The sequence below is a fragment of the Coregonus clupeaformis genome, chromosome 25 (assembly GCF_020615455.1).
Source record: "Coregonus clupeaformis isolate EN_2021a chromosome 25, ASM2061545v1, whole genome shotgun sequence".
NCBI lineage: Eukaryota > Metazoa > Chordata > Actinopteri > Salmoniformes > Salmonidae > Coregonus > Coregonus clupeaformis.
The window spans coordinates 10,116,201-10,143,081 of NC_059216.1; the positions used below are offsets into that span (position 1 = coordinate 10,116,201).

The 26,881-nt window shown below is 45.0% G+C and overlaps 1 protein-coding gene across 3 annotated transcripts; it reads left to right on the forward strand.

Moving 5' to 3' along the window:
- On the forward strand, nucleotides 1-26,305 carry LOC121539244 (eIF-2-alpha kinase GCN2). Of its 3 annotated transcripts, XM_041847589.1 has the most exons (40): nucleotides 1-75; nucleotides 2,118-2,192; nucleotides 2,370-2,485; nucleotides 2,792-2,894; nucleotides 3,049-3,222; nucleotides 3,295-3,375; nucleotides 3,626-3,774; nucleotides 3,863-3,963; nucleotides 4,081-4,238; nucleotides 4,351-4,889; nucleotides 5,534-5,649; nucleotides 5,795-5,949; nucleotides 6,079-6,512; nucleotides 6,613-6,676; nucleotides 6,762-6,851; nucleotides 7,027-7,149; nucleotides 7,689-7,793; nucleotides 8,033-8,099; nucleotides 8,197-8,276; nucleotides 8,586-8,687; nucleotides 8,803-8,853; nucleotides 9,051-9,287; nucleotides 9,684-9,759; nucleotides 11,723-11,844; nucleotides 12,188-12,237; nucleotides 12,357-12,525; nucleotides 16,698-16,814; nucleotides 16,948-17,013; nucleotides 17,197-17,367; nucleotides 17,502-17,636; nucleotides 17,722-17,829; nucleotides 18,097-18,225; nucleotides 20,805-20,891; nucleotides 21,079-21,191; nucleotides 21,282-21,340; nucleotides 21,783-21,886; nucleotides 22,242-22,310; nucleotides 23,449-23,493; nucleotides 24,367-24,482; nucleotides 25,830-26,305. In XM_041847589.1, the coding sequence occupies exons 1-40, from the start codon at nucleotides 73-75 to the stop codon at nucleotides 25,885-25,887; spliced, it is 4,917 nt and encodes a 1,638-aa protein (XP_041703523.1). In that variant the 5' UTR covers nucleotides 1-72; the 3' UTR covers nucleotides 25,888-26,305. The 3 variants fall into 3 exon arrangements, with proteins under 3 accessions (XP_041703523.1, XP_041703522.1, XP_041703524.1); XM_041847588.2 differs by lacking the exon at nucleotides 1-75 and having other exon boundaries at nucleotides 1,841-2,192; XM_041847590.2 differs by lacking the exons at nucleotides 1-75; nucleotides 3,295-3,375 and having other exon boundaries at nucleotides 1,841-2,192.
- The last annotated feature ends 576 nt before the right edge of the window (nucleotides 26,306-26,881 follow it).

A 26,881-nucleotide genomic window follows, 5' to 3' on the forward strand; every position in this document is an offset into this window, starting at 1 on the left:
GTTTACACAAGTCCAAATAAGAGCTCCTAGAAAAAACAAAACAACGACCGGGTGAGATGGGACTCCTCAAAAATGGTGAGATGCTTCCTGAGAAATGCCAGACTGATCTGCTTTAGAAATAAGATGAGAAGTGAAAAGGGAATGTTTTATTTTATAAAGATGTCTGGGTGTTATAATGGTATTCACAAAGGTGTCAGACCATTAAAATGCAATTACAATGGTCTTCTTTATTTGAATACTTTTCTGTAGGTATAGCTTTAATTTAATTTATTTTGTTTTTTACAAACAGAATAGTTCAATTATAGCGAGTTCAGTGCATCCATTTGACACTTTAAAGAATTCTGAATCAAGGTTTTGATCAACCATGATTTCTGAGATCACACAAAAAGGTGCATTGGTCATTGTAAATTTAGATTGATGGTGTTGTCGTTTTAAAGGACAGGGTTTGGGAGAAATCTGAAAAGTGATTAAGACATTTACTGAAATTGTACATCATACAATTCTCTCTAAAAACATTGAGCAGACGTGTCACAGTGTTTTTGTTGACACACACTAGGTGTGAGCGGAAATAGTAGATTTGTGGGCCTTGTTGAGGAGACGAATGAGAGAGGCTTCGGTCCAGTCAGTAAAACACTGTATATGTCAGTGGGCCAGGCTGCTGCTGGTATGTGAGCTGAGCCGCTAAACGTGGTGAACAGCTGAGGGTTATGACCTCTCGTCCTTCTTCCGAGCTGGCGGTCTGACTGGTCTGCGTCAGCTGTGCTGAGCCCTGATTGGCCCTGCTCTCTCCTTTTAGGGTCATGGTGTGTAACAGGTGTCATTAACGTGCATCCAGTGGAGTCCCTCCATGTTGAGTTTGCAAACTGAGATCCTTATTCGTCCCACCCCCTTCAACAGCCTTTATTTTTCTCAATGTACCTTATGAGGAAATACTGTCTTTCAAGTTTCAACTTTTCAAATTTATTGAGAAATCAATCACCTATTGAATGATCAGAATTATTATTTTCTATAACATGTTTTACCCATATTACTGACCTGAGCACTATTGGTACAGTGTATTATCAATGGCAGTGGTCAATCTGATGTTGTCAGGTATATTATGACTTGTAAGGCAGGCGGATCAGACAGGGGGACACTGTAGCGGATGGTTATCTTTGGAGTCTTGTTAGTTTATATCCATGGCTGGATTATATGAGAGCATTTCTTTCCTCTAGGCTGTCCCACTGGATGTTAGGCTTGCCTATTTATAGGTGTTACTTTCTCTCTATGTCCACAGATAGATAGGTGTTGGATGCTATGGTTTAGAATTCCATTGAAGTGCAATTATGTTCTTCTGCCAGGCAATGAGTGATGGGAGTTAACAGTTAAACTGACACTGATGTTATCTGAAAGATCATTTTCAGAACCTCACAGAACTCAATGTCACATAGCTTGTTCTGAGCACAAGCATCTCTTTGAACTCTCTCACCACACCCAGAGCCTTTTACACCAATAGCTTATACCATTGAATATCTATTATACAAATAATTTAACCAGAATATTTGTTTTTTATTATGCCTGTTTTCCCTACCTAGCCACTCAGCCTCCTCATCACCATCATCCAGAGTATTGACTGTCGCTTGAGACAGGAATTCTTGGTCCTGATAATGACACAACAAATTGTGGTTGCAAATTGTGGTTGACAATAAAGCTGTCAGGTGGACAGATGTGTGATGAATGGGATTGCATAATTTTAAATTTATTTTTTTAAATTTATTTTTTCTTTAGAGATGTGCATTACTGCCATCTACAGTTATTTTTAGGAACTGTTACGTAATGACGTTACATCTGCGACGGCACGTATGACGCCTGCCATGCGCCAGCGTTGCAACAATGTTGTGATTCCGTGGTGCTGTCAATGCTGGAAGTTCAACTTTTTGGAATCAGATACATTGTTGATATTGTAATGTTACCAAGTAACAAAAGACGAGTGTTACAATAGGTTGTAACTAAATCTCCTCAATATTGAGAGGTGTGTATGCGCGAGACATGAGTGCCTATGTAGCTCAGCTAGTAGGATGAGTTCTCATCAGACTTCTACAGCTGGGAGTGGGACCGACGACTATTCTGTTCAACAGGAAAACGAACTAGAAGCGCTTGCATCCATTTTTGGAGATGATTTTCAGGATCTGCGGAATAACCATCCATGGAAGGTAGGCCTACATTCAACACAATTGTTTGATGAATAGAGTTCCTGATTGCTGACTTTCTGATGCAATGTGGTGTTGATTACACCAACAGGTGCATATATATATATATAGTTAACCTAAAACGTACACGAATAATTCCTATATTTGTGGCCTTCTGTGTTGTGCTTTCTCCTCATTCAGATCAAAAGGCCACCCGAGGTATACCTGTGCCTGCGACCTAATGGACTAAGCAATGGGAAGGAAAGTTATGTGACAGTGGACTTGCAGGTCAAATGCCCACCAACATACCCAGATGTGTGAGTGGCATTAGATGAATCCATCAATGGAATGCATGTCATACAGTATACCTTGCCCTAGATTGATGTATAATGTTAGATCATATTGCCTAGTATGCACCACTGGGGCCACGTGTAGTCAGGCCAGCTGTTGCTGTCTGATTAAATATGAATAACAACCGCCACCTCTGGCATTAGGAATACTGTGCCTGATATGTACGTTCAACGTGTCTTTTGGTTTTGGACAATCGCCTAATCTTTTAATCTGTTTGGAATAAAATGGTATATGTTTTTAAGCATTAATTCCTTTGTTTGTTTGGGAGACAGGACTCCAGAACTTGACTTGAAGAATGCCAAAGGTCTCTCCAATGACAACCTCCAGAGCCTCCAGACAGAGCTCACTAAACTGGCTGCAGAGCGATGTGGGGAGGTGAGATAGACAGACATTTACAGGCCGACAGACAGATGACAAACATCTCCACTGAACCCTTAGACACTACAATGATAATTTTGCTTTGGTCACATCTTTGTGTAAGTCTCAAAATGCTGTATTTTTTCCATCACCTTCCCCTCTCTTCCCCCAGGTGATGATCTATGAGCTTGCAGACCATGTCCAGGGGTTCCTGAGTGAACACAACAAGCCTCCGTCAAGCTCCTTTCACGAGGAGATGCTGAAGAACCAGCGGCTGCATCAGGAGAGGCTAGCCCTAGAGGAGCAGGAGAGACTGGACCAACGCCGCAGGCAGGAGGAGCAGACGGTAAGGAGGAGACACACACACACACACACACAAACAAATGTATTGTAGCTTTAAACCCTTTAGCCTCTACAGAAATATGAGATCATGGCTGAAATCCAAAGAAGAGAGGAGGAGAAACGAGAGGAGAAGAGGAGAAAGGAAATGGCCAAACAGGTGCCTTCATAATCTTCAAATGTTTACATTTAGCCAACTCACTTTTTTAGAAGATAAGCAATACTTCTTATCGCTCCTTTGGAAAAGTACTTGACTTTAGGTTTTTAGGATACTGATCATCAATTAATATAATATTGTTTGAAACCAAATTAATTAATATAATGCTTGTTTTGACCTACATATTATAAAGAAACCTCCATACAAAATAGAGCATGAAATGTAAACATATTCTGGCTTTGTGACTGCCCAGGAGCGCTTTGAGAGTATGGACCAGCCTGCCGTAGAAAGTTGTTCTTTATTGGGCAGCTCACCTTGTTCCCCTGGGCCTCCACCTGAGCTCACTGAGCCCAGAAGAGGGGCCAACCACCGGAGACGAACAAACTCCAACACCCGCCACAGGCACGGACCAGCTACATGCATTCATAAGATAAAGCTCTGTGCCTGAACTACACTGAGCTAACTCTGCATTTGTTTTTGATGTCACCAGACGGGACACATACAGCGAGGATAGCCCACGATCACAGGAAGTGCTTCACTTCAGCAACAGTACCCTGGGGGACCTCATAGTGCATAGAGGGAAGTGCCTCGGTAAGAGATGATAATTTCCTGTAAATCTCTCTCATTATGTTGTTTTGCATTGTAGTTTACTGTACTGTCAAATGTTGAGTTGTGCGCCTCAGTATGCTATGTGTCTGTCTCTGGAAGGGGAGAGTGAGAGGCTTGGCCGTAATGTTTATAATGCGTTCGATGCGACCAACGGAGAGTTTGCTGTAGTATACGAGTGGATCCTACGCTGGAACAAGAAGATTGGCAAGTTCTTTACCAGTGAGGAAAACGGGAAGATTGACAATTGTAAAAAGCAGGTGAGTAATTCCTAGCTGAGATCTGACATCAGATGTTAAAGTCATAGATTTCAAGATATTGTAACACAGATGCCTACACACTAAGTAATACCCTCTGTCCGTTTCTTTATAGATCCATGGGGCAGAGAGTGAGCTGAACTCACTGCTGAAGCTGGAGCACCCTAACCTGGTGCACTACCGTGCCCTGAGCTCCAATGAGAGGGATGACTGCCTGGTGGTGGACCTGCTGGTGGAGCATGTGGGGGGCAGCAGCAGCCTGAGCCAGAGCCTGGCCAGCCAGAACCCCATCCCCCTGGACCGCCTCCGCCAGCACACCACCCAGCTCCTGGCTGCCCTCCACTACCTCCACTCCAACTCCGTTGTCCACAAGCAGCTGGGCGCCTCTAGTGTGCTGCTGGACTACCAGGGCAACGTGCGTCTCACAGACTACAGCCTCTCCAAGAGACTGGCCGACATCTGCAAGGAGGACATCTTTGAGCAGGCCCGCGTGCGCTTCTGTGAGGACGTGCTTCCCACCAAGGCTGGGAAGAAAGGGGACGTGTGGAGCCTGGGGCTTATGCTGCTGGCACTGAGCCAGGGGAAGAAGGTCAGGGAGTACCCGGTGTCTGTGCCCACCAGCCTGCCCGCTGACTTCCAGGACTTCCTCAACAGGTACGCCTGCCTGACAATAACCATCCACTCAGTTTGGCCAGACAGCTAGTCTCAGTGACAGCTAGACAGCCCAGTCTCAGCCACTTCTTCCATGCCTGGACCTTCTCACATTTTAATGGTGTCAGTCAATTAAAACTTTCATTTTTCTGTGGTTAAATGAAAATGTGTTTTACAGATTATGACTCATTAGCACATGTGTTTTTTGAATATCTAGCTAGATGATTAAGGAAACATGTCAGCTTTACTATTCTTTTGATAGAAACCATGCACATTGCACACACAGGTTCATTTTGATGTATTGAACTTTCCTGTGCCTTTTGGCCCATTGTCCTCCTATCATGGACAATGTGTTAATCAGGGCTTGGTTGTCAGAGCTCATCCTCTGTGTTTGGGTACCAGTGTTAGTGTAGTGTACTGTGGATGCAGAGTAACACCGTGTGGACCAGATGAAAAATGTATGCACTCACAAACTGTAAGTCGCTATGGATAAGAGCATCTGCTAAATGACAAAAAAAAAAAAATGTTGACGGTCCACAGTGGGCCTTGCCAGGAAAGCCCTACATGAATGTCAGCTCTAATGGAAGTTTCCATGCGTAATGCACCGTTCACTGTTCTGTGCGTGTGTATGCGTGTGTGTGTGGTAGGTGTGTGTGTCTGAATGATGCTGACCGCTGGAACACCCAGCAGCTCTTGGACCACCCCTTTCTCAACCCTCCACCTCCAAAGATCCCTCCACAGTGCCAGGACGCTAGTCCAGAAGGTGACAACTTCTCTTTACAAAGTTCAGAACAGGGCCATTAGATATTTTCAGTCTTAAAGCCTATAAAGTTGTGAAAAGATGGTTACCTTTCAGAGTCCTGATTCACTATATAGAGTCCTGACTGGTGTTTTCTGTCCTCTCCCAGACAATGGTGATGACTTTGTGTCGTCGGTCATCCCTCACAGTTACATCCTTAACGCCCCATTCAGCACTGGGCTGCAGAGGCAGTTCTCACGTTATTTCAACGAGTTTGAAGAGCTACAGCTGCTGGGGAAAGGAGCTTTTGGTGCCGTTATCAAGGTAAACCATGTTTAATATAGCATAGCTGACAGTAAGTAGCTTTCATAGCCTTCCTCTTTTCTTTTAGGCTGTGGTTATTGTTCACAATGTCTGTATTCCCTTGTCTCCCCACCCTCTCTTTGTGTGCAGGTCCAGAACAAGTTGGATGGCTGTTACTATGCTGTGAAGCGTATCCAGGTGAACCCGGCCAGTAAGCAGTTCCGTAGGATCAAAGGTGAGGTGACGCTGCTGTCGCGCCTCAACCATGAGAACATTGTCCGCTACTACAACGCCTGGATCGAGAGGCATGAGACCCCCTCCACAGGCGTACTGAGCTCAGACAGCTCCGAGCCCCAGAGCACAGCGGAGAAACTGCCCCAGGTCCGAGCCCCCTCTCTGGGCCTCAACGAGCTGGGCATCAGCATTCTTGACAATGTGGAGGACAACGCCCCTCCCCCCGCTCTGGCCAGCTCGGTGGAGTGGAGCACCTCCATCGAGAGGTCCTCTAGCGTCAAGTGTAGTGGCCACGAGTCCAGCGATGAAGACGATGATGATGAAGAGGATGTCTTCTGTGCCTCGTTCCTGTGAGTTCTTCTGAGGCACCGTACATCTGGTGCAGTGTCCTTTGCACTTGATATACTGAAATAAAATGTACTTCTTGTTATTTGTTTTGTTTGCATCCAGCCCATCAAACAGTGACTCAGAGAGTGACATCATTTTTGACAATGGAAATGGCAGCATTTCCCAGGTTAGTGTTCACATGATTGCCATGGTGTGTGTTACTAGTGTGTACAATTTCACCAATTACATTCAATGTAATCTCCATTCCTTAGGAGGAGCCAAGCAAGAGAGTGGGGGGTGACACGACAGATAGCACAGACTCGGAGAGGCCACAGCTCATAGCACATTATCTTTACATCCAGGTAAGGCTCAGTTTACTAGCACTTAACTAATGCCCCACTAGAGGGCACTGTTTTATGTCTGATATCTAACCCAGGGGTTCTCAAACTTTTTGGGGCCGGGACCCTTTTGTGATAGAAAATTAATCAGGGACCTCCTCATAATCAGAACTTGTCCTGTGTTCTCTCCTCCCTCCAGATGGAATACTGTGAAAAAAGCACTTTACGAGACACCATTGACGAGGGCCTGCATCAGGACAACAGTCGCCTGTGGAGGTTCTTCAGGGAGATCCTGGATGGCCTGGCCTACATCCACGAACAGGTCTGTCTGTAAAGCACCGTCTCCCCTAATCAATGTCCCCTTCAGAGTGCACTGCAGGGTTCAATGTCTGCTTTAGGGTGTGGAACAGAGATGTAATGTTAAGATCATAGTGTTGGAGAAGAGTTGAGAGAGAGAGGGGACGAGGAAGTCCAGGACAGTCACTGCTTGTGATTCTGTTGTTCCACTCCAAGTATCTGCTAAATCTTCTGATCCCAATGTCAATTTGCTAGGTTCATGGTGGACATTGATATGGGATATAATTTGTGCTGTATGAATTAATGATGACTGACTCTCCACCTTTGGCAAATTGTAACTATGGGAATTTTGGGTGCAAGTGTTTTGAAATATGTTTTAAAGATCCTCTTCTCATTTCTTCAAATGCTAAAATGTTCTGGCATACGTGTACCTTCCTACCTCTATACCAAGAAGCCAAGCTGTCACAGCACGGCCCAGAACAACAATGATGACACGCATGATATGCTTCCAGCCATGGTTCCAATTAGCACTAATTGATCACCTCTCCATCACCCTTCCAACAGGGGATGATTCATCGAGACCTCAAGCCTGTCAACATTTTCTTGGACTCTCAGGACCATGTGAAAATTGGAGACTTTGGCCTGGCCACAGACCATCCTGCTAATATGGTATGCCTTAATGTCCTCAGCTCCGCTGTCTCCTGGTGATGGAGATGAATTAACTGATACTTTGAAGTTTATGTTGAGGTCTATAAGTGGAATGTTGACGCTGTATCACGTTTGTGTATTTCTTGTGTTTTTTTGTCCTAATGTCAGAATTGTAATGTGTTGTTACCTTCTCTGCAAGCCCAAATAAGTCAAGAATCAACAAATAAGTGGTTTTGACTGTAAATTTAATCTCCTCATAGGCTGCAGCAGGTAAACTGGATATTGAGGACAGTGGCTCTGTTCTGATTCTCAAATCGGACCCAACAGGTACTTAGAAGCAACATCCTTCCACATCAAACTGCCTCTAGTGTTTCAGGCTTTGTGACTCTGTTAAGTTCATATTTTCTACCTTATTTCTGAACAGGGAATATGACTGGTATGGTTGGTACTGCCCTGTATGTCAGTCCAGAGGTGCAAGGAAATACCAAAGCCACTTACAACCAGGTAACAAATACGAATGGAACAAGCACCAACGTCAGTTCAGAAGAACAAAATAAAGAGACATTGTCTCAGTACAATCATTCATCAAAGATCTCAAAAGTAGTCTCAAAATAATTATACTATCTTGTAATGACTTATTAAGGCCCTTGACTCCTGGGTGGAGCACAGACTGTCCTCCATCATCTGAGGCAGTTCAAGGTTTTCCCAACGGTGTTACTGTATTCTCACTAGGAAATATATCATTCTGAATTGACTGTATGAACCTGATGTAAAGGGGAGAGGGTTCATCCCGTGATCTGTGTTTCTCCTCAGAAAGTGGATCTGTTTAGCTTGGGTATCATCCTGTTTGAGATGTCCTACCGGCCCATGACCACCGGCTCTGAACGCATCTCAATCCTGAGCCAGCTGCGCATGGTGAGTCTGTCCAGCACAGAGAACACAGACAGGTGTAGTGTGGGGGGGCCACGGGAATGGTCTCAATCACTCATCTCTCATCGCTGTTCCATTACTCTGTCATTCCACCCTGCAGGAGGACATCCACTTCCCTGAAGACTTCCCTGAGTGTAAGAGTGGAATGCAGGTGAGGAAGGACATATTCAATTCATGTTACACAAGTTATACTCTCAGCTCTGTGAAACTCTATGTAAAAAGTAGAAGTAGTAGTTCACTTTATAGTCCCACAATGGGAAGTTGGTAATGAAACTTAACTGAGTGACATTACACTGTATGGACAGTTTGATTTTGATTGACTGATCCTTAGCCCTGTGTCTATCTCAGAGGAACGTGATTGGCTGGCTGTTGAACCATGACCCGGCCCTGCGTCCCACAGCCCAGGAGCTCTTGAAAAGTGATCTGCTGCCCCCACCCCAGATGGAGGAGTCAGAGCTCCACGAGGTCCTGCAGCACACCATGGCTAACGTCAACGGCAAGGCCTACCGTACCATGGTCAACCAGCTGTTCTCCCAGAACATCTCCCCTGTCATGGACTACACCTACGATATCGACCTCCACAAGGTACTAGGCCTACTGCTCCGGCCAACACACTGACACATTGGACCAGACCCCTCAAACCTGGCCTAGCCACACAAACACAACACAAAGCCAACCAGACGTTAAAGCTTGGGTACCATTATTCTTTCTGCCATTTCATAGCATCTCAAACCACTGTTTGTGACAGACAAGTATTGGAGAATTTGTCTTGAATGCTCAGAATAGAATGGTCCAATGGTCCAAAGTGGCAAGAGCGACTCATCTCCTCCTGTAGGTGTCACTGTAGACACAGTAATGATGCTGTTCCTGTGTTCCACTACAGTTCTCCTGTGATCTGGTCCTCATCATGCTGGGGCTGTTTGAGCTTTAATCGATGCCTTTTGATTCCTAACAGACTGCGTTTGTTTTGTTTTGCTGCAGGGTAGTTTTAATTTCAACAGTGCTAAATTGCAACAGTATGTGTACGAAACAATCACCAGGATCTTCAAGAAACACGGTGAGTCTGGACTTTTTTGACCCATTTCAAGAGCTGAAGTCATGTTAACTCCCTTGGGCAAACGACTTGACCCATTCCACTCTAACTCGCTGTTATGAAGACCTCACTGGGGCCTTGACTTGAACATCTGCTCACATATATACTGTTGTCTCTGGTGACAATAATTCTATGCAGATGTTTGGTGATATATACATGTTGTAGACATTTGTAAAGCCGCAATTCTTAATTTCAGTTTCTATATTATCTGCTTCGTCCAGGTCAAGATAAAAAAATATATATATAAATTATGCAATATGCGAAGTAGATGTATTTGACTGGCGGGCACACTGGTTGAATTTGAACTTCCATATTGTGTTTATGAGGTTATATTATTATGTACACTACCAGTCAAAAGTTTGGACACCTACTCATTCAAGGGTTTTTCTTTATTTTGACTATTTTCTACATTGTAGAATAATAGTGAAGACATTAAAACTATGAAAAAACACATATGGAATCATGTAGTAACCAAAAAAGTGTTAAACAAATCAAAATATAATTTATATTTGAGATTCTTCAAATAGCCACCCTTTGCCTTGATGACAGCTTTGCACACTCTTGGCATTCTCTCAGCCAGCTTCACCTGGAATGCTTTTCCAACAGTCTTGAAGGAGTTCTTACATATGCTGAGCACTTGTTGGCTGCTTTTCCTTCACTCTGCGGTCCGACTCATCCCAAACCATCTCAATTGGGTTGAGGTCGGGGGATTGTGGAGGCCAGGTCATCTGATGCAGCACTCCATCACTCTCCTTCTTGGTCAAATAGTCCTTACACAGCCTGGAGGTGTGATGGGTCATTGTCCTGTTGAAAAACAAATGATAGTCCCACAAAGCCCAAACCAGATGGGATGGCGTATCGCTGCAGAATGCTGTTGTAGCCATGCTGGTTAAGTCTGCCTTGAATTCTAAATAAATCACAGACAGTGTCACCAACAAAGCACCCTCACACCATAACACCTCCTCCTCCATGCGGAGATCATCCGTTCACCCACACCGCGTCTCACAAAGACACGGCCGTTGGAACCAGAAATCTCCAATTTGGACTCCAGACCAAAGGACACATTTCCACTGGTCTAATGTCCATTGCTCGTGTTTCTTGGCCCAAGCAGGTCTCTTCTTCTTATTGGTGTCTTTAGTAGTACTTTCTTCGCAGTAATTCGACCATGAAGGCCTGATTCACACAGTCCCCTCTGAACAGTTGATGTTGAGATGTGTCTGTGACTTGAACTCTGTGAAGCATTTATTTGAGCTGCAATTTCTGAGGCTTGTAACTAATGAACGTATCCTCTGCAGCAGAGGTAACTCTGGGTCTTCAATTCCTGTGGCGGTCCTCATGAGAGCCAGTTTCATCATAGCGCTTGATGGTTTTTGCGACTGCACTTGAAGAAACGTTAAAAGTTCTTGAAATGTTCCGTATTGACTGACCTTCATGTCTTAAAGTAATGATGGACTGTCGTTTCTCTTTGCTTATTTGAGCTGTTCTTGCTATAATATGGACTTGGTCTTTTACCAAATAGGGCTATCTTCTGTATACCCCCCCTACCTTGTCACAACACACTGATTGGCTCAAACGCATTAAGAAGGAAAGAAATTCCACAAATTAACTTTTAAGAAGGCACACTTGTTAATTGAAATGCATTACAGGTGAAGCTGGTTGAGAGAATGCCAAGAGTGTGCAAAGCTGTCATCAAGGCAAAGGGTGGCTATTTGAAGAATCTCAAATATAAAATATATTTTGATTTGTTTTGGTTACTACATGATTCCATATGTGTTATTTCATAGTTTTGATGTCTTCACTACTATTCTACAATGTAAAAATAAAGAAAAACCCTTGAATGAGTAGGTGTGTCCAAACTCTTGACTGGTAGTGTACATTAAACATATTATCATACATTAACATAGTGTCTCTGTGGCTGTCTGTCCAGGGGCTGTGCGTCTCCAGACCCCCCTACTGCTCCCAAGGAATAGGAAGTTGTATGAGGGCAGTGAGCTGGCCTGCTTCATGGACCACAGCGGCATGCTGGTCACCCTGCCCTACGACCTCCGGGTGAGCATCAGGAAGCAGGAAGTACTACACGCAATGAGTGGACTAGTGTCAGAGCCGTCCCGTGTAGCTCAGTTGGTAGAGCATGGCGCTTGCAACGCCAAGGTTGTGGGTTCGATTCCCACGGGGGGCCAGTATGAAAAAAAAAAAAATGTATGCACTCACTAACTGTAAGTCGCTCTGGATAAGAGCGTCTGCTAAATGACTAAAATGTAAATGACTAGAGCCAGGATAACCTCAGGACAACCCTGGAACAACCTAAGAACTAACTGTCTGTTTCCACATAGTGATTTATTGTAGTCCTGCATGCACTGTTTACTGAGTCTCTCTTTTGTCTCCATTCCAGATGGCATTCGCAAGATTTGTGGCCAGAAATAATATTACCCATTTCAAGAGGTAAACCTCATAGTCAGGAGTCAATCACTGAATTGTTGAATCTATGCATGTTCAATCTTTGCATGTCATCAGAACGTATGTTTATATCCAGCATAATGTAACGGTGTGTGTGTGTGCAGGTGGAGCATCGAGCGTGTGTTCCGGCCCAGGAAGCTAGACAGGGCTCACCCCAGGGAGCTGCTGGAATGTGCCTTTGATGTCATTGTCCCTGTCACGAACAGCCTGCTGCCTGACGCTGAGACCATCTTCACCATCTCAGAGATTATCCAGGAGTTCAGTGTCCTGCAGGTACGAACACTGGACCACTTCCTGTCTCTCACTCCTTTCACCGTGTTACTACCCCTGTCACAGTCTAGTTCAGGTCACAGACACTACTGTCCTTCCCTCACTCCCTGACAGTACACTCCCTGTCTCACCTCGGCCACACAGACACTACTGTCCTTCCCTCACTCCCTGACAGTACACTCCCTGTCTCACCTCGGCCACACAGACACTACTGTCCTTCCCTCACTCCCTGACAGTACACTCCCTGTCTCACCTCGGCCACACAGACACTACTGTCCTTCCCTCACTCCCCTGACAGTACACTCCCTGTCTCACCTCGGCCACACAGACACTACTGTCCTTCCCCTCACTCCCTGACAGTACACTCCCTGTCTCACCTCGGCCACACAGACACTACTGTCCTTCCCTCACTCCCCTGACAGTACACTCCCTGTCTCACCTCGGCCACACAGACACTACTGTCCTTCCCTCACTCCCCTGACAGTACACTCCCTGTCTCACCTCGGCCACACAGACACTACTGTCCTTCCCTCACTCCCTGACAGTACACTCCCTGTCTCACCTCGGCCACACAGACACTACTGTCCTTCCCTCACTCCCTGACAGTACACTCCCTGTCTCACCTCGGCCACACAGACACTACTGTCCACCACCTGTCTAGCTCTAGTCACAGACCTGTTCACTCCCAGGACACTACACAGGGATTTTTCTGCCATTGAAATTCTTGGGTGGGAAAATAACTTTCAGTGTAAACTTAAACGACTAAAACCAGATATAAAGAATGGAGGAAAGATAATGGAACTATATATTTTTAAAGATTGTAATCTTTGAGAACTAACAATCACCAAAATATAAGAGACAATTTAGCAGTATAGTTAGAACACAGTATTAGCCATGGCAAAATGCATCGAATTGCAGGAAAAAATCTTCTCTCAGCTCTATGGCAGTATATGTAAAATTGCACAAAATTTGCTTTAAAACTGCAACATTTTCTCTCAGCTGCATGGCAAAATGTGTAGAATTGCAGGAAATTGGCATATAAAAGCAAAAATGTCTCTACACCGCCAAGATGGGGGCCTCTAAAATTCAGCCGGGCCGACCACGCCCCCTGCCATGCTCACTACCTAAGCCCCCTTTTGATCCAGAAGAAACCCTGGTACAGTAGGCCCAGTTCACCCAGCATGAGCCCAGTCCTGCTCTGTTCTGCTACAGCCAGAGGATCACCATGCCTCCAGGCCACCTCTAAAAGGCCCTCTCCCTGATTGCACCATTTACTGGATATTCCCTCTCTCTATGTGTGAAAGCTTTTAAGAATGTGTGAGTCACTGAATGAGAGAGCAGCAGCCAGCCTCTGTGACCATTATTCACTGAGCAGTCCTCCTACAGTAGTGGTTTAGGGATGAGCAGTCCTCCTACAGTAGTGGTTTAGGGATGAGCAGTCCTCCTACAGTAGTGGTTTAGGTAAATGAGCAGTCCTCCTACGGTAGTGGTTTAGGTAAATGAGCAGTCCTCCTACGGTAGTGGTTTAGGTAAATGAGCAGTCTTCCTACGGTACTGGAATCATTAAAACTTGTTTTTCAACCACTCCACAAATTTCTTGTTAACAAACTATAGTTTTGGCAAGTCGGTTAGGACATCTACTTTGTGCATGACACAAGTAATTTTTCCAACAATTGTTTACAGACAGATTATTTCACTTATAATTCACTGTATCACAATTCTAGTGGGTCAGAAATGTACATACACTAAATTGACTGTGCCTTTTGAACAGCTTGGAAAATTGGCTTTAGAAGCTTCTGATAGGCTAATTGACATCATTTGAGTCAATTGGAGGTGTACCTGTGGATGTATTTCAAAGCCTACCTTCAAACTCAGTGCCTCTTTGCTTGATATCATGGGAAAACCAAAAGAAATCAGCCAAGACCTCAGAAAAACTGTTGTAGACCTCCACAAGTCTGGTTCATCCTTGGGAGCAATTTCCAAATGCCTGAAGGTACCACGTTCATCTGTACAAGCAATAGTACGCAAGTATAAACACCATGGGACCACGCAGCTGTCATACCGCTCAGGAAGGAGACGCGTTCTGTCTCGTAGAGATGAACATACTTTGGTGCGAAAAGTGCAAATTAATCCCAGAACAACAGCAAAGGACCTTGTGAAGATGCTGGAGGAAACAGGTACAAAAGTATCTATATCCACAGTAATACAAGTTCTTTATCGACATAACCTGAAAGGCCGCTCAGCAAGGAAGAAGCCACTGCTCCAAAACCGCCATAAAAAAGACAGACTACGGTTTGCAACTGCACATGAGGACAAAGATCGTACTTTTTGGAGAAATGTCCTCTGGTCTGATGAAACAAAAATAGAACTGTTTGGCCATAATGACCATCGTTATGTTTGGAGGAATAAGGGGGTGGCTTGCAAGCTGAAGAACACAATCCCAACCGTGAAGCATAGGGGTGGCAGCATCATGCTGTGGGCGTGCTTTGCTGCAGGAGGGACTGGTGCACTTCACAAAATAGATGGCATCATGAGGAAGGAAAATTATGTGGATATATTGAAGCAACATCTCAAGACATCAGTCAGGAAGTTAAAGCTTGGTCACAAATGGGTCTTCCAAATGGACAATGACCCCAAACATACTTCCAAAGTTGTGGCAAAATGGCTTAAGGACAACAAAGTCAAGGTATTGAAGTGGCCATCACAAAGCCCTGACCTCAATCCTATAGAACATTTGTGGGCAGAACTGAAAAAGCGTGTGCGAGCAAGGAGGCCTACAAACCTGACTCAGTTACACCTGCTCTGTCAGGAGGAATAGGCCAAAATTCTCCCAACTTATTGTGGGAAGCTTGTGGAAGGCTATGTTTGACCCAAGTTAAACAATTTAAAGGCAATGCTACCAAATACTAATTGAGTGTATGTAAACTTCTGACCCACTGGGAATGTGATGAAATAAATAAAAGCTTAAATAAATCATTCTCTCTAGTATTATTCTGACTTTTCACATTCTTAAATTAAAGTGGTGATCCTAACTGACCTAAGACAGGGAATTTTTTACTATTAAATGTCAGGAATTGTGAAAAAACTGAGTTTAAAAGTATTTGGCTAAGGTGTATGTAAACTTCCGACTTCAACTGTAAATGAGCAGTCCTCCTACGGTAGTGGTTTAGGTAAATGAGCAGTCCTCCTACAGTAGTGGTTTAGGTAAATGAGCAGTCCTCCTACAGTAGTGGTTTAGGGATGAGCAGTCCTCCTACAGTAGTGGTTTAGGGATGAGCAGTCCTCCTACAGTAGTGGTTTAGGGATGAGCAGTCCTCCTACAGTAGTGGTTTAGGGATGAGCAGTCCTCCTACAGTAGTGGTTTAGGGATGAGCAGTCCTCCTACAGTAGTGGTTTAGGGATGAGCAGTCCTCCTACAGTAGTGTTTAGGGATGACAGTCCTCCTACAGTAGTGGTTTAGGGATGAGCAGTCCTCCTACAGTAGTGGTTTAGGGATGAGCAGTCCTCCTACAGTAGTGGTTTAGGGATGAGCAGTCCTCCTACAGTAGTGGTTTAGGGATGAGGCTGGACTGTAGTTGTGCTCAGATGTAATGGTGTCTGAGTTTGATGATGGTGTTCGGAGAGGAACTACCACTCTCTACCAGGGGAGAAATGACTGTGTGTGTTGTGTTGGGTATTGGTTGTGTGGTGTGGTGTATTGGTTGTGTTGTGTAATGGTGTGTTGGTTGTGTTGTGTAATGGTGTGTTGGTTGTGTAATGGTATATTGGTTGTGTGGTGTATTGTTTGGGTTGTGTAAGGGTGTATTGATTGTGTTTTGTAATGGTGTATTGGTTGTGTTGTGTAAGGGTGTATTGGTTGTGTGGTGTAAGGTGGAATTGGTTGTGTTTTGTAATGGTGTATTGGTTGTGTGGTGTCATGGTGTATTGGTTGTGTGGTGTATTGGTTGTGTTGTGTAAGGGTGTATTGGTTGTGTTTTGTAATGGTGTATTGGTTGTGTGGTGTAATGGTGTATTGGTTGTGTGGTGTAAGGTGGAATTGGTTGTGTTTTGTAATGGTGTATTGGTTGTGTGGTGTCATGGTGTATTGGTTGTGTTTTGTAATGGTGTATTGGTTGTGTGGTGTCATGGTGTATTGGTTGTGTGGTGTAATGGTGTGTTGTGTTGGGTGGTGTTAGGAGAGGAACTACCACATCTACCTGAACCACACCAGTCTGCTGAAGGCCATCCTGCTACACAGCGGAGTCCCCGAGGACAAACTGAGCCACGCCTCCAGCATCCTCTGTGACGCCATGGTTAGTACTCTGCACACGGCACTCATGTGCAAATTAAACATACACCATGCATGCGTAGATTGTGTGATATAAGTTTTGTCCATAACATCTTTGTTCTACCACTGGTAAAATGGTACCGTGTCTCTGTTCATAGAGTGAAAAGCTGACTAGGCGAGAGGTGGAGGCCAAGTTCTGTAACCTGTCTCTGTCCAACAACAGTGTAAGTATCTACTGTTGTCTGGTGAAATCATCAGTGTCTCCACTTTGACTCTGCTCAGAGGGAACATACTGGTCAGCCTTTCTTGAACATGGCCTTGCTCTCAGCAACATATACTATGTTTTCTCTCTCTGTTCAGATGGTGTATGTTCCCTCTGTCTGATGTTGTCTGTCTTTCCCTGCCAGTTGCAGACGCTGTATAAGTACATAGAGCAAAAGGGAGACCTTCAGGACCTGGTCCCCCTCATTACCTCTCTGACCAAACAGAAGACTGCCGTCACCCAGCTGGCCAAGCAGGGCCTCAGAGACCTGGAGGAGCTCACTGGTCTGCTCAGGAGACTGGGAGTCAAGCTGCAGGTACTGCTACTCCATCTCACCCTTCACCTTCATCGTTACCTCGAGTCTGGTGTATGACGTGCATGGAGAGAATGGTATGAAATGTTTTTTGCTGTGGAGTGATTGATTGATTCTCTCTCGTGTGTGTCTTTTAGGTGGTGGTCAACCTGGGTCTGGTATATAAAGTGCAGCACCATTGTGGGGTCATCTTCCAGTTTGTGGCCTTCATCAAGAAACGCAGACGCACGGTGCCAGACATCGTGGCTGCAGGAGGGAGATACGACCACCTGGTAATGCCCCCATCCTACCCATGCCTCCAACAGATTCAACCTAACAAGTGTTGAAGTATCAGGGTTTCTGGTTCTCTTCCTGTAGATCCTTGAGTTCCGTGGCCCAGCATCCTCTGCTCCTGTCCCCTCGGCAGTAGGGGCCAGTGTGGCTCTGGACAAGGTCTGTGCTGCCCTGGCCAACATGGAGGAGCCGGTGAGTACACTTCATCAGTGATAATGACCCACAGACACAGAAGGTCATATTTGATGATGGCTTATTACTTTGAGCCTCCATTAAAGTTAATGTCTGTTATTATCCTTCCTCTAAAATGTAGCTATTTTGGGAAAGGCTCTACTGTATATTTCTATACTGTAGAATGACAGTTGATGGGTTTACCCCCAAACCCTCTGTAATCAACTCTGAATTAGTGTGGAGCTCTATGTGTGTGTGCATCTTTAAACCTAACTCCCTGTCTCCTAGCCCTCTATCAGTTCATGTGATGTGCTGGTGGTGCCAGTAGGCCACACCTCCATGGGCAGGGCCATCAATGTGATCCAGAAGCTGTGGACAGCAGGGGTTTCTGCTGACATCGTCTATGATGTGTCACAGGTAAGTGATGAGCAGCCCGTAGCGCTTTCTGCTGTGACAATACCTAACCAACAGGGGGCCTCTATTCTATTCTACCCCACATGGACAGGGGGTCCAAACTGCCCGAGTTATTTACCTTGACAGTATATTGACCTGTAAACAGTCAGGGGAATGGGTTCCATTTTGAGGTTACTTTTATAAGCCTGTTAGTGTAGCACGTTTAAGAAATACGATGCCCAGTCGTTTCTTATCGTCGACTTTCCTCATCTCTGTTACTGTAAAGAGTTTTCTACGTAGTTTATATTTTCAGTTTGTAGTTGTCTGTTGACCAACTTTAACCTGAGAAGAGTTTCAATGTGTTATCTTGCTGTTGAATGTGGGTGTTGTTCCCTGGTTCTGGTGCCATGCCTCGGGTCACATTCTTCATGTTTATGTGACAGCCTGATCTCAGGCCAGGAGCTGTACGTCACTACTGCTGTGTGTGTCTCCCTCTGGCTCGCCCCCACAACCTGGCATAGCGTGCAGCTGACAGCTCTCCTCTCTCTCTCCTCTGACTTGGAAACTTTCTTACTCTTCTTTATCCTCTTTTCCTCTGTTTACCTTACCTCTCCCTTGTTTTTGCTGTTTCTTTGTCCTCGCCATCATTCCTTCCACCCCACCCCCTCCAGCATCCTCTCTTTTCTACTCTTCATTTTCTCTCTTGTTCTATCTCTGGAACTTTCTAGAACATCACTGATTGCCCAACTCCATCCCCCTGAGCCCCAAGCAGCAATTAAAAGCGTTACTTTGTCTGAGCTCGCGCTGCTTTGCTGGAGAGGAACAACATGTCACTCCCAAGTTGTAAAGGATGCCTGCCTTATGGAGCAGCCAGCCAGCTGGTGGGTGGGGGTGTGGGGGGATTCAGGCTGCCTCTGTAGTGCGAGAGACAACATCCAGTGGTCAGGAGGCAGTGTTCAGAGTTTATTAAGTGCTGAGATGCTCCCCTCCGAACACCTTTCACATGCACTGTTTTTACTGGCAAAATCTCCAGGAAATGCTAATTCATGGTCCGGAGATGGTTCCTCTCTTTTAGCTTTTACTAGCCAAATATGGTGAAGCCTATCTGCGGTCAGCTGGGAGGCAAATGGCAGAAAGCTGGTCGACCCACAGGCATCCACAGTGGCAGACCTATAGCCTCAGCTCTCTCTATGTCGGTCTCAGTGAGAGAGCTGCTGTGAGGAAGCTGGTGGGGAGAGAGACTGCTGGAGAGACTGCTGGAGAGCAGAGCAGAGAGGTGATATACAGTACAGGTATTTCCTCAGCAGAGTCCATCTGCTGCTCTGCTCTGTTCTGACTTAGCGTTGCCTGCCAGATGAAACCTGTCTGGCTGTATTTGATTAGGATAAATCAGCTCTGCTGCTCACACACAGCCACGGGTGAATGCACTACCCGGACAGGCCCAGGTTTGGGCAATGGGCAGAGTCGCTCTCTGTTCCAAGCTAAACTTGGTTCTCCGCCATTCTGGAGGAATTTATGAGGCACAAGTCAAGCGTTCCCCCAGCACGCATTTAATTTTCCAGGCTTTACGCTGCCGTGGCCCAGTGGTATCTCAGCCACCCCTGTTCTGTCTCCCACCACATCACTTGCTCTGATCTCAGTGTAAAATGGGGGAGTTTTCTGCTTTTATTATTACATTCCAACATGTACTGCACACACTCTCCGTTTGCACAGGAACTGATGAGACATAAGAAAGCCACTGAAACCTGCCCAGCTTTCATCACACCACTAAACCACCAGGACTGCTTTCAACTCTTACTCTTAAACAGACAGTCTTGCTGAATAAGCCACAAACTAACTTTCCCATAATCCAACTGTCGTATTACAGGAGAAACATAGAGCTGAGGGAGAGCTTATCCTCAAACTAATTCACTGTATAGTGTTGAAGGAGTCCACTTGCTCGCTTAACTCTGTAGCCCACTGTTACCACAACCCCTATAGCAGGGATCATCAACTAGATTCAGCCGCGGCCCAATTTTTTTCTTGAGCGGATGGTTGGGGGGCCGGAACATAATTACAAATAATTTGTAGACTGCAAATTGACCGCAAGAAGCCCAAACAGATGTAATATTTGACTAAAACATAATCATTTCAAACCATGCTTACATTTGTATATGATCACGTCTCTCTATTAAGCGTGGAAATACTTGGGAACAGATTTCCCAAATTAAAATCACTTGGAGCTGATTCTTAGAGCTGATTTCCTGGTGTTTTTTTTAAATGTCCAACAATGAAAATTCAATGATTTCTTTTTTTGGGGGGGCTCAGAAAACTTGGGGGGCCGAATAAAACCCCCCGCTGGCCAAATTCCGCCTGCAGGCCACCAGTTGGGGAACTCTGCCCTATAGCAAGTACATGCAGGTTCTAATTCACCAAAACCATACAGTTGGTCAATCCACATATAGTAGCAGTAACTGTAAATGTTAGTCTGGGTCTGGAAATAGGCTGCAGGATCTGGAGCCCATTGGGACATCTTCTTGGGAGCAGTATATACCATATTTTAACTTGGCTATTACAAAGTAGGGTTTTCTTCCCTCTGGATCTGACTGTGTTGTTGTGTCCAGTCCCAGGAGACTCTGCTGGAGCACTGCAGACAGGCTGGCATCACATGCATGGCCCTGGTCTCAGACAAGGAGGGGAACTACATCAAGGTAATAATAATAACTATTCATTTATATACGGCTTTTCCAGATGATCAAAGCTCTGAGGGCAACAGGGGGAGGGTGCAACTCAATATTATGAAGATGTTCCTAATGTTTGGTATATATGAGAATTTGGAATGAAAGTGTGTGTTGGAAGCAGGTCTGATTCCCCTCCCTATTCCCCGTGTGTCCCCAGGTCAAGTCCTTTGAGAAGGAAAGGCAGTCAGAGAAGAGGATTCCAGAGTCTGACCTTGTGGATCACATTGTTCAGAAATGTCGGACCAAATTCAATGAGGAGAGAAATGTCAGGTGACAACACGGTTTACTAACTCTGTAATAGACGTCCAGTGTTGTTGGGGGAAGAGACTGATACAGCTGTGTTTGTCTCTCCTCCAACAGGGAAATCTCTGAGACTGTCTCTCTTCAGAACTCCAAGGGATCACTCGTCAGTACCTCAGGTACAGTTCAACAGCCTCTTGACCCTGTGTCCAAGGATGACCCCATTGCCTTTTACAGAGAGCAGAGCAGTAATTATGGTCCTCTGGTTTTCCATGATCCTACTTTGTTCTGGGTTTAATTCCATACAAGCCCCTACATGGTGGTAGAGCTGTGTTAAATGTATAATCAAAGAGCGATGGTGAATATGTGAACTGCAAAGTGATTAATGCTAGTGTTACATTTCACACCACCTCTGACTCACATGTACAGTAGATATAAACCTTAACGCAACACACTGGACTTATTAGTCTGGTTAACAATGATGGCTTCTCAGTCTACTGGTGTCTGTGGGTGGTGGTGGGAGAAGGCTGTAACAGTTCAGTGAGAGAGGAGCTCTGACATATTGCCATGGTCTCATTAGGATTGTGTGTGTGTGTCTCTGTGTGTGGTGTGGTCTGGCAGGATCATCAGAGCAGCACGGGAGCAGTGCCTCTAGTAACATGAATGTGAACCTCATCACCCCGGAGAAGGTGTCCTCTAGCACCAGACGACGCTACGAGACTCAGGTCTGTCAATCAGTCACACGTCACTCACACCTGTCCTGGAGTAGGCTATAACAGACAGAAAGACATACACAACAGACAGACAAACCAGGCCAAGCCCAGTCATGCAGCCGACCACGAGACCGAGACAACCTCGCCGTCTCTCTTTCTCTCTGGCTGTGGTTCCCAGCTCTGTCTCACTGTAGCGTTCGTCACAGTCAGACAACACGCCGCCTTTTACAAGAGGCCAGCCCAGGCTTAAACCCCATTGGCTCGCGTAGAGACGGATTGCATGTGAGAATGAAGTGGCTTTTGTTTCCCTGTTTCATTGTATTCATGGGAGAAATTACTCCTTTTCCCCCCCTCTCTCTTTTTTCAGATACAAACCAGATTGCAGAATCTAGGTAGCAATTTACAGAGCAAGAGCAATGACATCGAAGTTCTGGCTGTAAGTAATTTGCTGTTTTCCCCGCTCTACACCTTATCTGTTGAATCCATGTGTGAAATAGATCCATGTGTGAAATAGATCCATGTGTGAAATAGATCCATGTGTGAAATAGTGAAATGAGGACAGAAGTTAGCTGATCAGTTGGACTTTCTAGTGGTTTTCCCCTCTGTTCTTCTCTGCGGTGCAGAGGGGTTTACAGAGCTGTCCTGGAGGTAGATGGCTACAAAGTGATTCCAGTTGCTCCAAAACAGAAAACAGAAGGCGAGAGCGTGTAATTTGGAGCTAAATTGATATCGTATTTCGTTTATTTGTGGGTTTGTAGTAAATTTGAAAGGAGGTATTCACAGAGTAAATTATAATGCGTATTATTTACTGATACGACATAGTCCAAATACATTTGTCATTCCATATGTTTGTGTCTGGTTCACATCAGAGGGTTAGAGGCTAGATGCTGGAGCGTGAGTTATTGAAGCATAACAGACATATTCACCTTGATGCCGGTATGTATTTACTCAGAGCTAGAAGTCTGCTTCCAGGTTACATCAGCAGTAATGCTACCCGTCTGTCATAGGTAATACCCTTAACTAAAGAAAAATGCAATTTCCCAAAAATATAAAGGCATAGATGGAAGATCAGCACTGACAGTTCTATGATTTCCTGCAAAGGACATTTACCGTAGTGCACTCAATGGTGGTGAGAGCACCATGAATGAATTACAGTAGTGCACTCAGTGGTGGAGAGCACCATGAATGAATTACAGTAGTGCACTCAGTGGTGGAGAGCACCATGAATGAATTACAGTAGTGCACTCAGTGGTGGAGAGAGAACCATGAATGAAAAATAACGAACAATAATAAGTCAATGTTCTGCTCTGACTAAATTGCTACAGCACAGTGTGCAAATGAACTTCATGACCTTAAGCTGTGGGAACTGAACCTTCTGTTTTGTGCTGCCATTGTGGAATGTGTCTTAGATATTTATCGCTAATATTTGGATACTGTGGCTGAGGTTACATATACTTCCTTAGGAAAGGGACAGCATGCTATGTACAGTATGGTCTGGGATTACATGGTGAGATACAGTAACATCCATTGTGTTAGTGGAGTCTAACGCACCTCCCTCTGTTGTTCCGTCCCAGGTGGACCTGCCGAAGGAAACCCTCATCAACTTCCTGTCTTTGGAGGTCTGTACCCAGCTCTGCTTATCATGACCTCCGTCTGCACAGCCAATAAAGGACATCTTGGCAGGATGGAGGAGGGGAGGGAGCAGGAGGGTGGAGGGAGGGAAGGAGAAAGGGAGGCCAGGAAGGTCAGGCCTTTGGAGAGGAAAAAGAAGGGAGTACTGACTCCTTCCTTAGCCTTGTCTGGGGAGGGGAGGGGGGATGTGGGGGAACACCTTCACTCTGTCCTCAGCCAGCAGTCCTGCAAGGACCCCTCCAACAAACACCACAGAGTTACTGTCAGCTGGGACAAGGTGTGAACACTCACATTCCAAACTCCTGGCTGCAGCGCCTGCCAAACAAAGCCGAAACCCCTAGCTTTCATAAAAAAATAAAAATAGAATGTAAATTATATGGTGTTAAGAAACATAATAAAGATGAAAAATGCTCAGAACACAAGCTTATGTTAGTAGACAAAGCGTAGAATGAATGGCGGCCTTATACAGTTCCCCTCTCACGTCACACGTGGCTTTGTGAGTGAGTGTCAGAGAAAACACTTCCACTGTATAAAACAACTTACAATACACAGTGAGCATGCCCGGACCCACAGGAAACCCTGCATCAGACTGACTAATTACCCCACAGAGCAGTGAAGGCCTGGGACTCTAAACTCTCCTAGCAGCCTCACTGGGAAGCTTTACTGCACCGCCAGCCAAAACAGGCAAAAATATACAATGTGTAAAATCCACAACCCGTAGATATATCTTTTATATGGTGGAGTCTCTGACACGGTAACTGCAAATACATAAACATAAACAACCCTGTTTGTTTGATCACAGCGGCTATGTTGAATGTCTGATTGCTCTCTCTCTCTCTCTGCCACTTCTCTCTCTGTAGTTTGATGGAGATGAGCCGTTCAATATCAGCGTTAAACATCTGCTGTCGCGCCTCCCCAAGCAGCGCTACCTCAAGTCCATCTGCGAGGAGATCCACCGCTTCAAAATCATGAAAAGGTGCATAGTTGTACCTGTGGTTACTGGGCTGTTTTGAACAGGGTCAGAGTGTCTCAGGGCAGGCGAGCCCAGCCCAGCCAGAGTGTGAGAGCAGGGCAGTAGACCCCATCGCCTCGCCCCTGTGTGCTCCCAGGGTCTGACTCAGGCCCTGACTCGCCTTTTTATAAAAAATCATGAAACCTGAGGAAAATGGTAGAGATCATTAAAGGCCCTTTAATAACCAGACTTCCTTTTATGACCAGCAAACACCAGAAAACCCCAGCCCACACCAGGTGTGTGGATGTCAGTCAACTCTTCAAACGGAGTAGGTCAGAGATAACTATAGTCTCTAAAACAACTCCTCAGATTATCAGATTTCCATTTGGAATCTGGGGTAAGGATTTGGACTGTTTGTCTGTCTGCTCTCTGGGTGTTTCCACTGTGAGTGACACCGAGAGTCCTGGGCCATAGGCCAGGTCACATGCAGGGTTTAAGCCCCACTGCAGGCTGTCTGTACAGGGGCCTGGGCTAATATCAGCCTCACTGCCTATAACCCTGCTCAAAGACTCGGCTAAACTCTCTCTATTTGGTTTTCATTGCCTAGCTTTATTTGGATGCTCAGAACAAGGAGCCTATGTAGGATTTGATGGATGTCCTCTTTCATGAATGGGGATAATGCAGGAGTAAGCTAGAGCCTCTTTCTCTGGCTCCATCTGGGCTCTTCGTAGACTATCCAGAGCAGTTGGTTTTAATTTCCTGTGTGTACTGTGTGTCTCATTCACCATTAAGGAAAACGTGTTTACTGACAAATTAACGTCATTTGGGCTCGCTAACAATGGAGATATTCATGGTGAGTTTTTTGTATTTATTTGTTTTGGCTGGAACTAGGGCACGGAGAGGACAAGATGAGTGGGCCAAAGGTCACAGTAGTCAACAGTCATCTGGCTGCACTGTGCCTATAAACTACCCATAGGGCCCCACAGTCATTGAGCTGCCCCAGTCTTACAGCTACAGCCACTATTTCATGTACTTCAAAACAGACTAGCCGCCCGCCAGGTCATCTGAAATGCCCTGTGAAAGAATGGAAAGCTAGGGCCGATATTGATCAAGGTGACAATTAATAGGAATGGTCCTATTAGGTTGTTTTACACAATGAACTGGCCAGTTAAACAGACTTTACCTGGTGTGGTAGGCTTACACAAGAAATGACTTATAGGTTATTGTCTGTCGTTGATGTCCATAGCAAGTGTTATACATTCCCTTTGCATATGGAAACATCAACAGTCTGCTAGTGGACACATGGTGGGGTTGTTTTGGACAAATATTAAGTGTCAAGTTTTTGACTTGACAAGTGTGTTGTCTTTGCAGGGTTGCTGTGGTGGTTTTGTACAGCTACAAGGACGATTACTACAATATTCTTCTGTGAAACCGAAGATGTGTTACTGCCCAGGACAAGCTCCAAGCTGCTCCCAGCACAACGGGCTCGCTGTGCATTTCAATTTAGTGAAACAGTATCTGTTTGAAAAAGTTGACAGCTTTATTATGACTTTTCTTTTGAGAGGGTGAACCCAAATGCAAAAGTCAACTTTTACAGTGTTGAAATGTAATCCAGGTACAATCAGCTGTTACCCCCATAAAGCTCACGGCATTATGTGCTCCTCCCTACAACAAGAAGACAAAGACAGTTTCTAATCTTCTTACTGTACCTGCCTTAATCGAACAGTTCATATACATTCTGAAGAGGAAGGGTTTTTTGATTGCAGATAATGTTTCCAAATTAATGTCCAATTCCATATTTTTTAAGTGACATGATGAATAATGGAAATAAATCAAATTTTTCCTCAGTTTGTGGTTCTCTTCTATGAAAATGCAGCAGTCTGCGAAAACAATGAATGTATTAATAAAATAAAGCATCTCAAACCTTGGATTTAGCTCAGAAACTTGATAATTAGCTATGGACTGTGTATATTCAATTACTGAGAGATCTATCGGGTTTCTGACTAGTACTATGAATTTCCAAACATTTTCCTGTTGAATGTGTCCTCTGATGGTATGGAAAAGCCGTTGTGACCACACTAATAATAGGCTTAACCGTTATGCTGTAAAAAGCTCATCTATCAAAAAAAGCTCCTTAAATGGGTGATTTCTTCAGTTTTCAGAGCAATCTTCACTTCCTCATGTTGAGCTTTATGAGCAAACTGTGACAGACAAGTCGAAACAGGCATGGTCCACCTTGTGAATTCTTCAGGTTGTCCGGTCAAGCCTTCTTGGCTCAGCATTTTTCTGTCTGGTTTTATGAAGCCCTGACTGTGAGACTGAGATCTGTCTGCTGCATTCCCCACTCACGCCTCATCCGTATACACTACCGGTGAAAAGTTTTAGAACACCTACTCATTCAAGGGTTTTTCTTTATTTTGACT

Coding starts and splice junctions, on each gene's coding strand:
- LOC121539244 (XM_041847588.2), top strand. CDS start 2,058: ATGAGTTCTCATCAGACTTCTACAGCTGGGAGTGGGACCGACGACTAT. Junction 2,895..3,048: donor CTGCAGAGCGATGTGGGGAG/GTGAGATAGACA, acceptor CTCTTCCCCCAG/GTGATGATCTATGAGCTTGC. Junction 8,100..8,196: donor TCTCAAATCGGACCCAACAG/GTACTTAGAAGC, acceptor ATTTCTGAACAG/GGAATATGACTGGTATGGTT.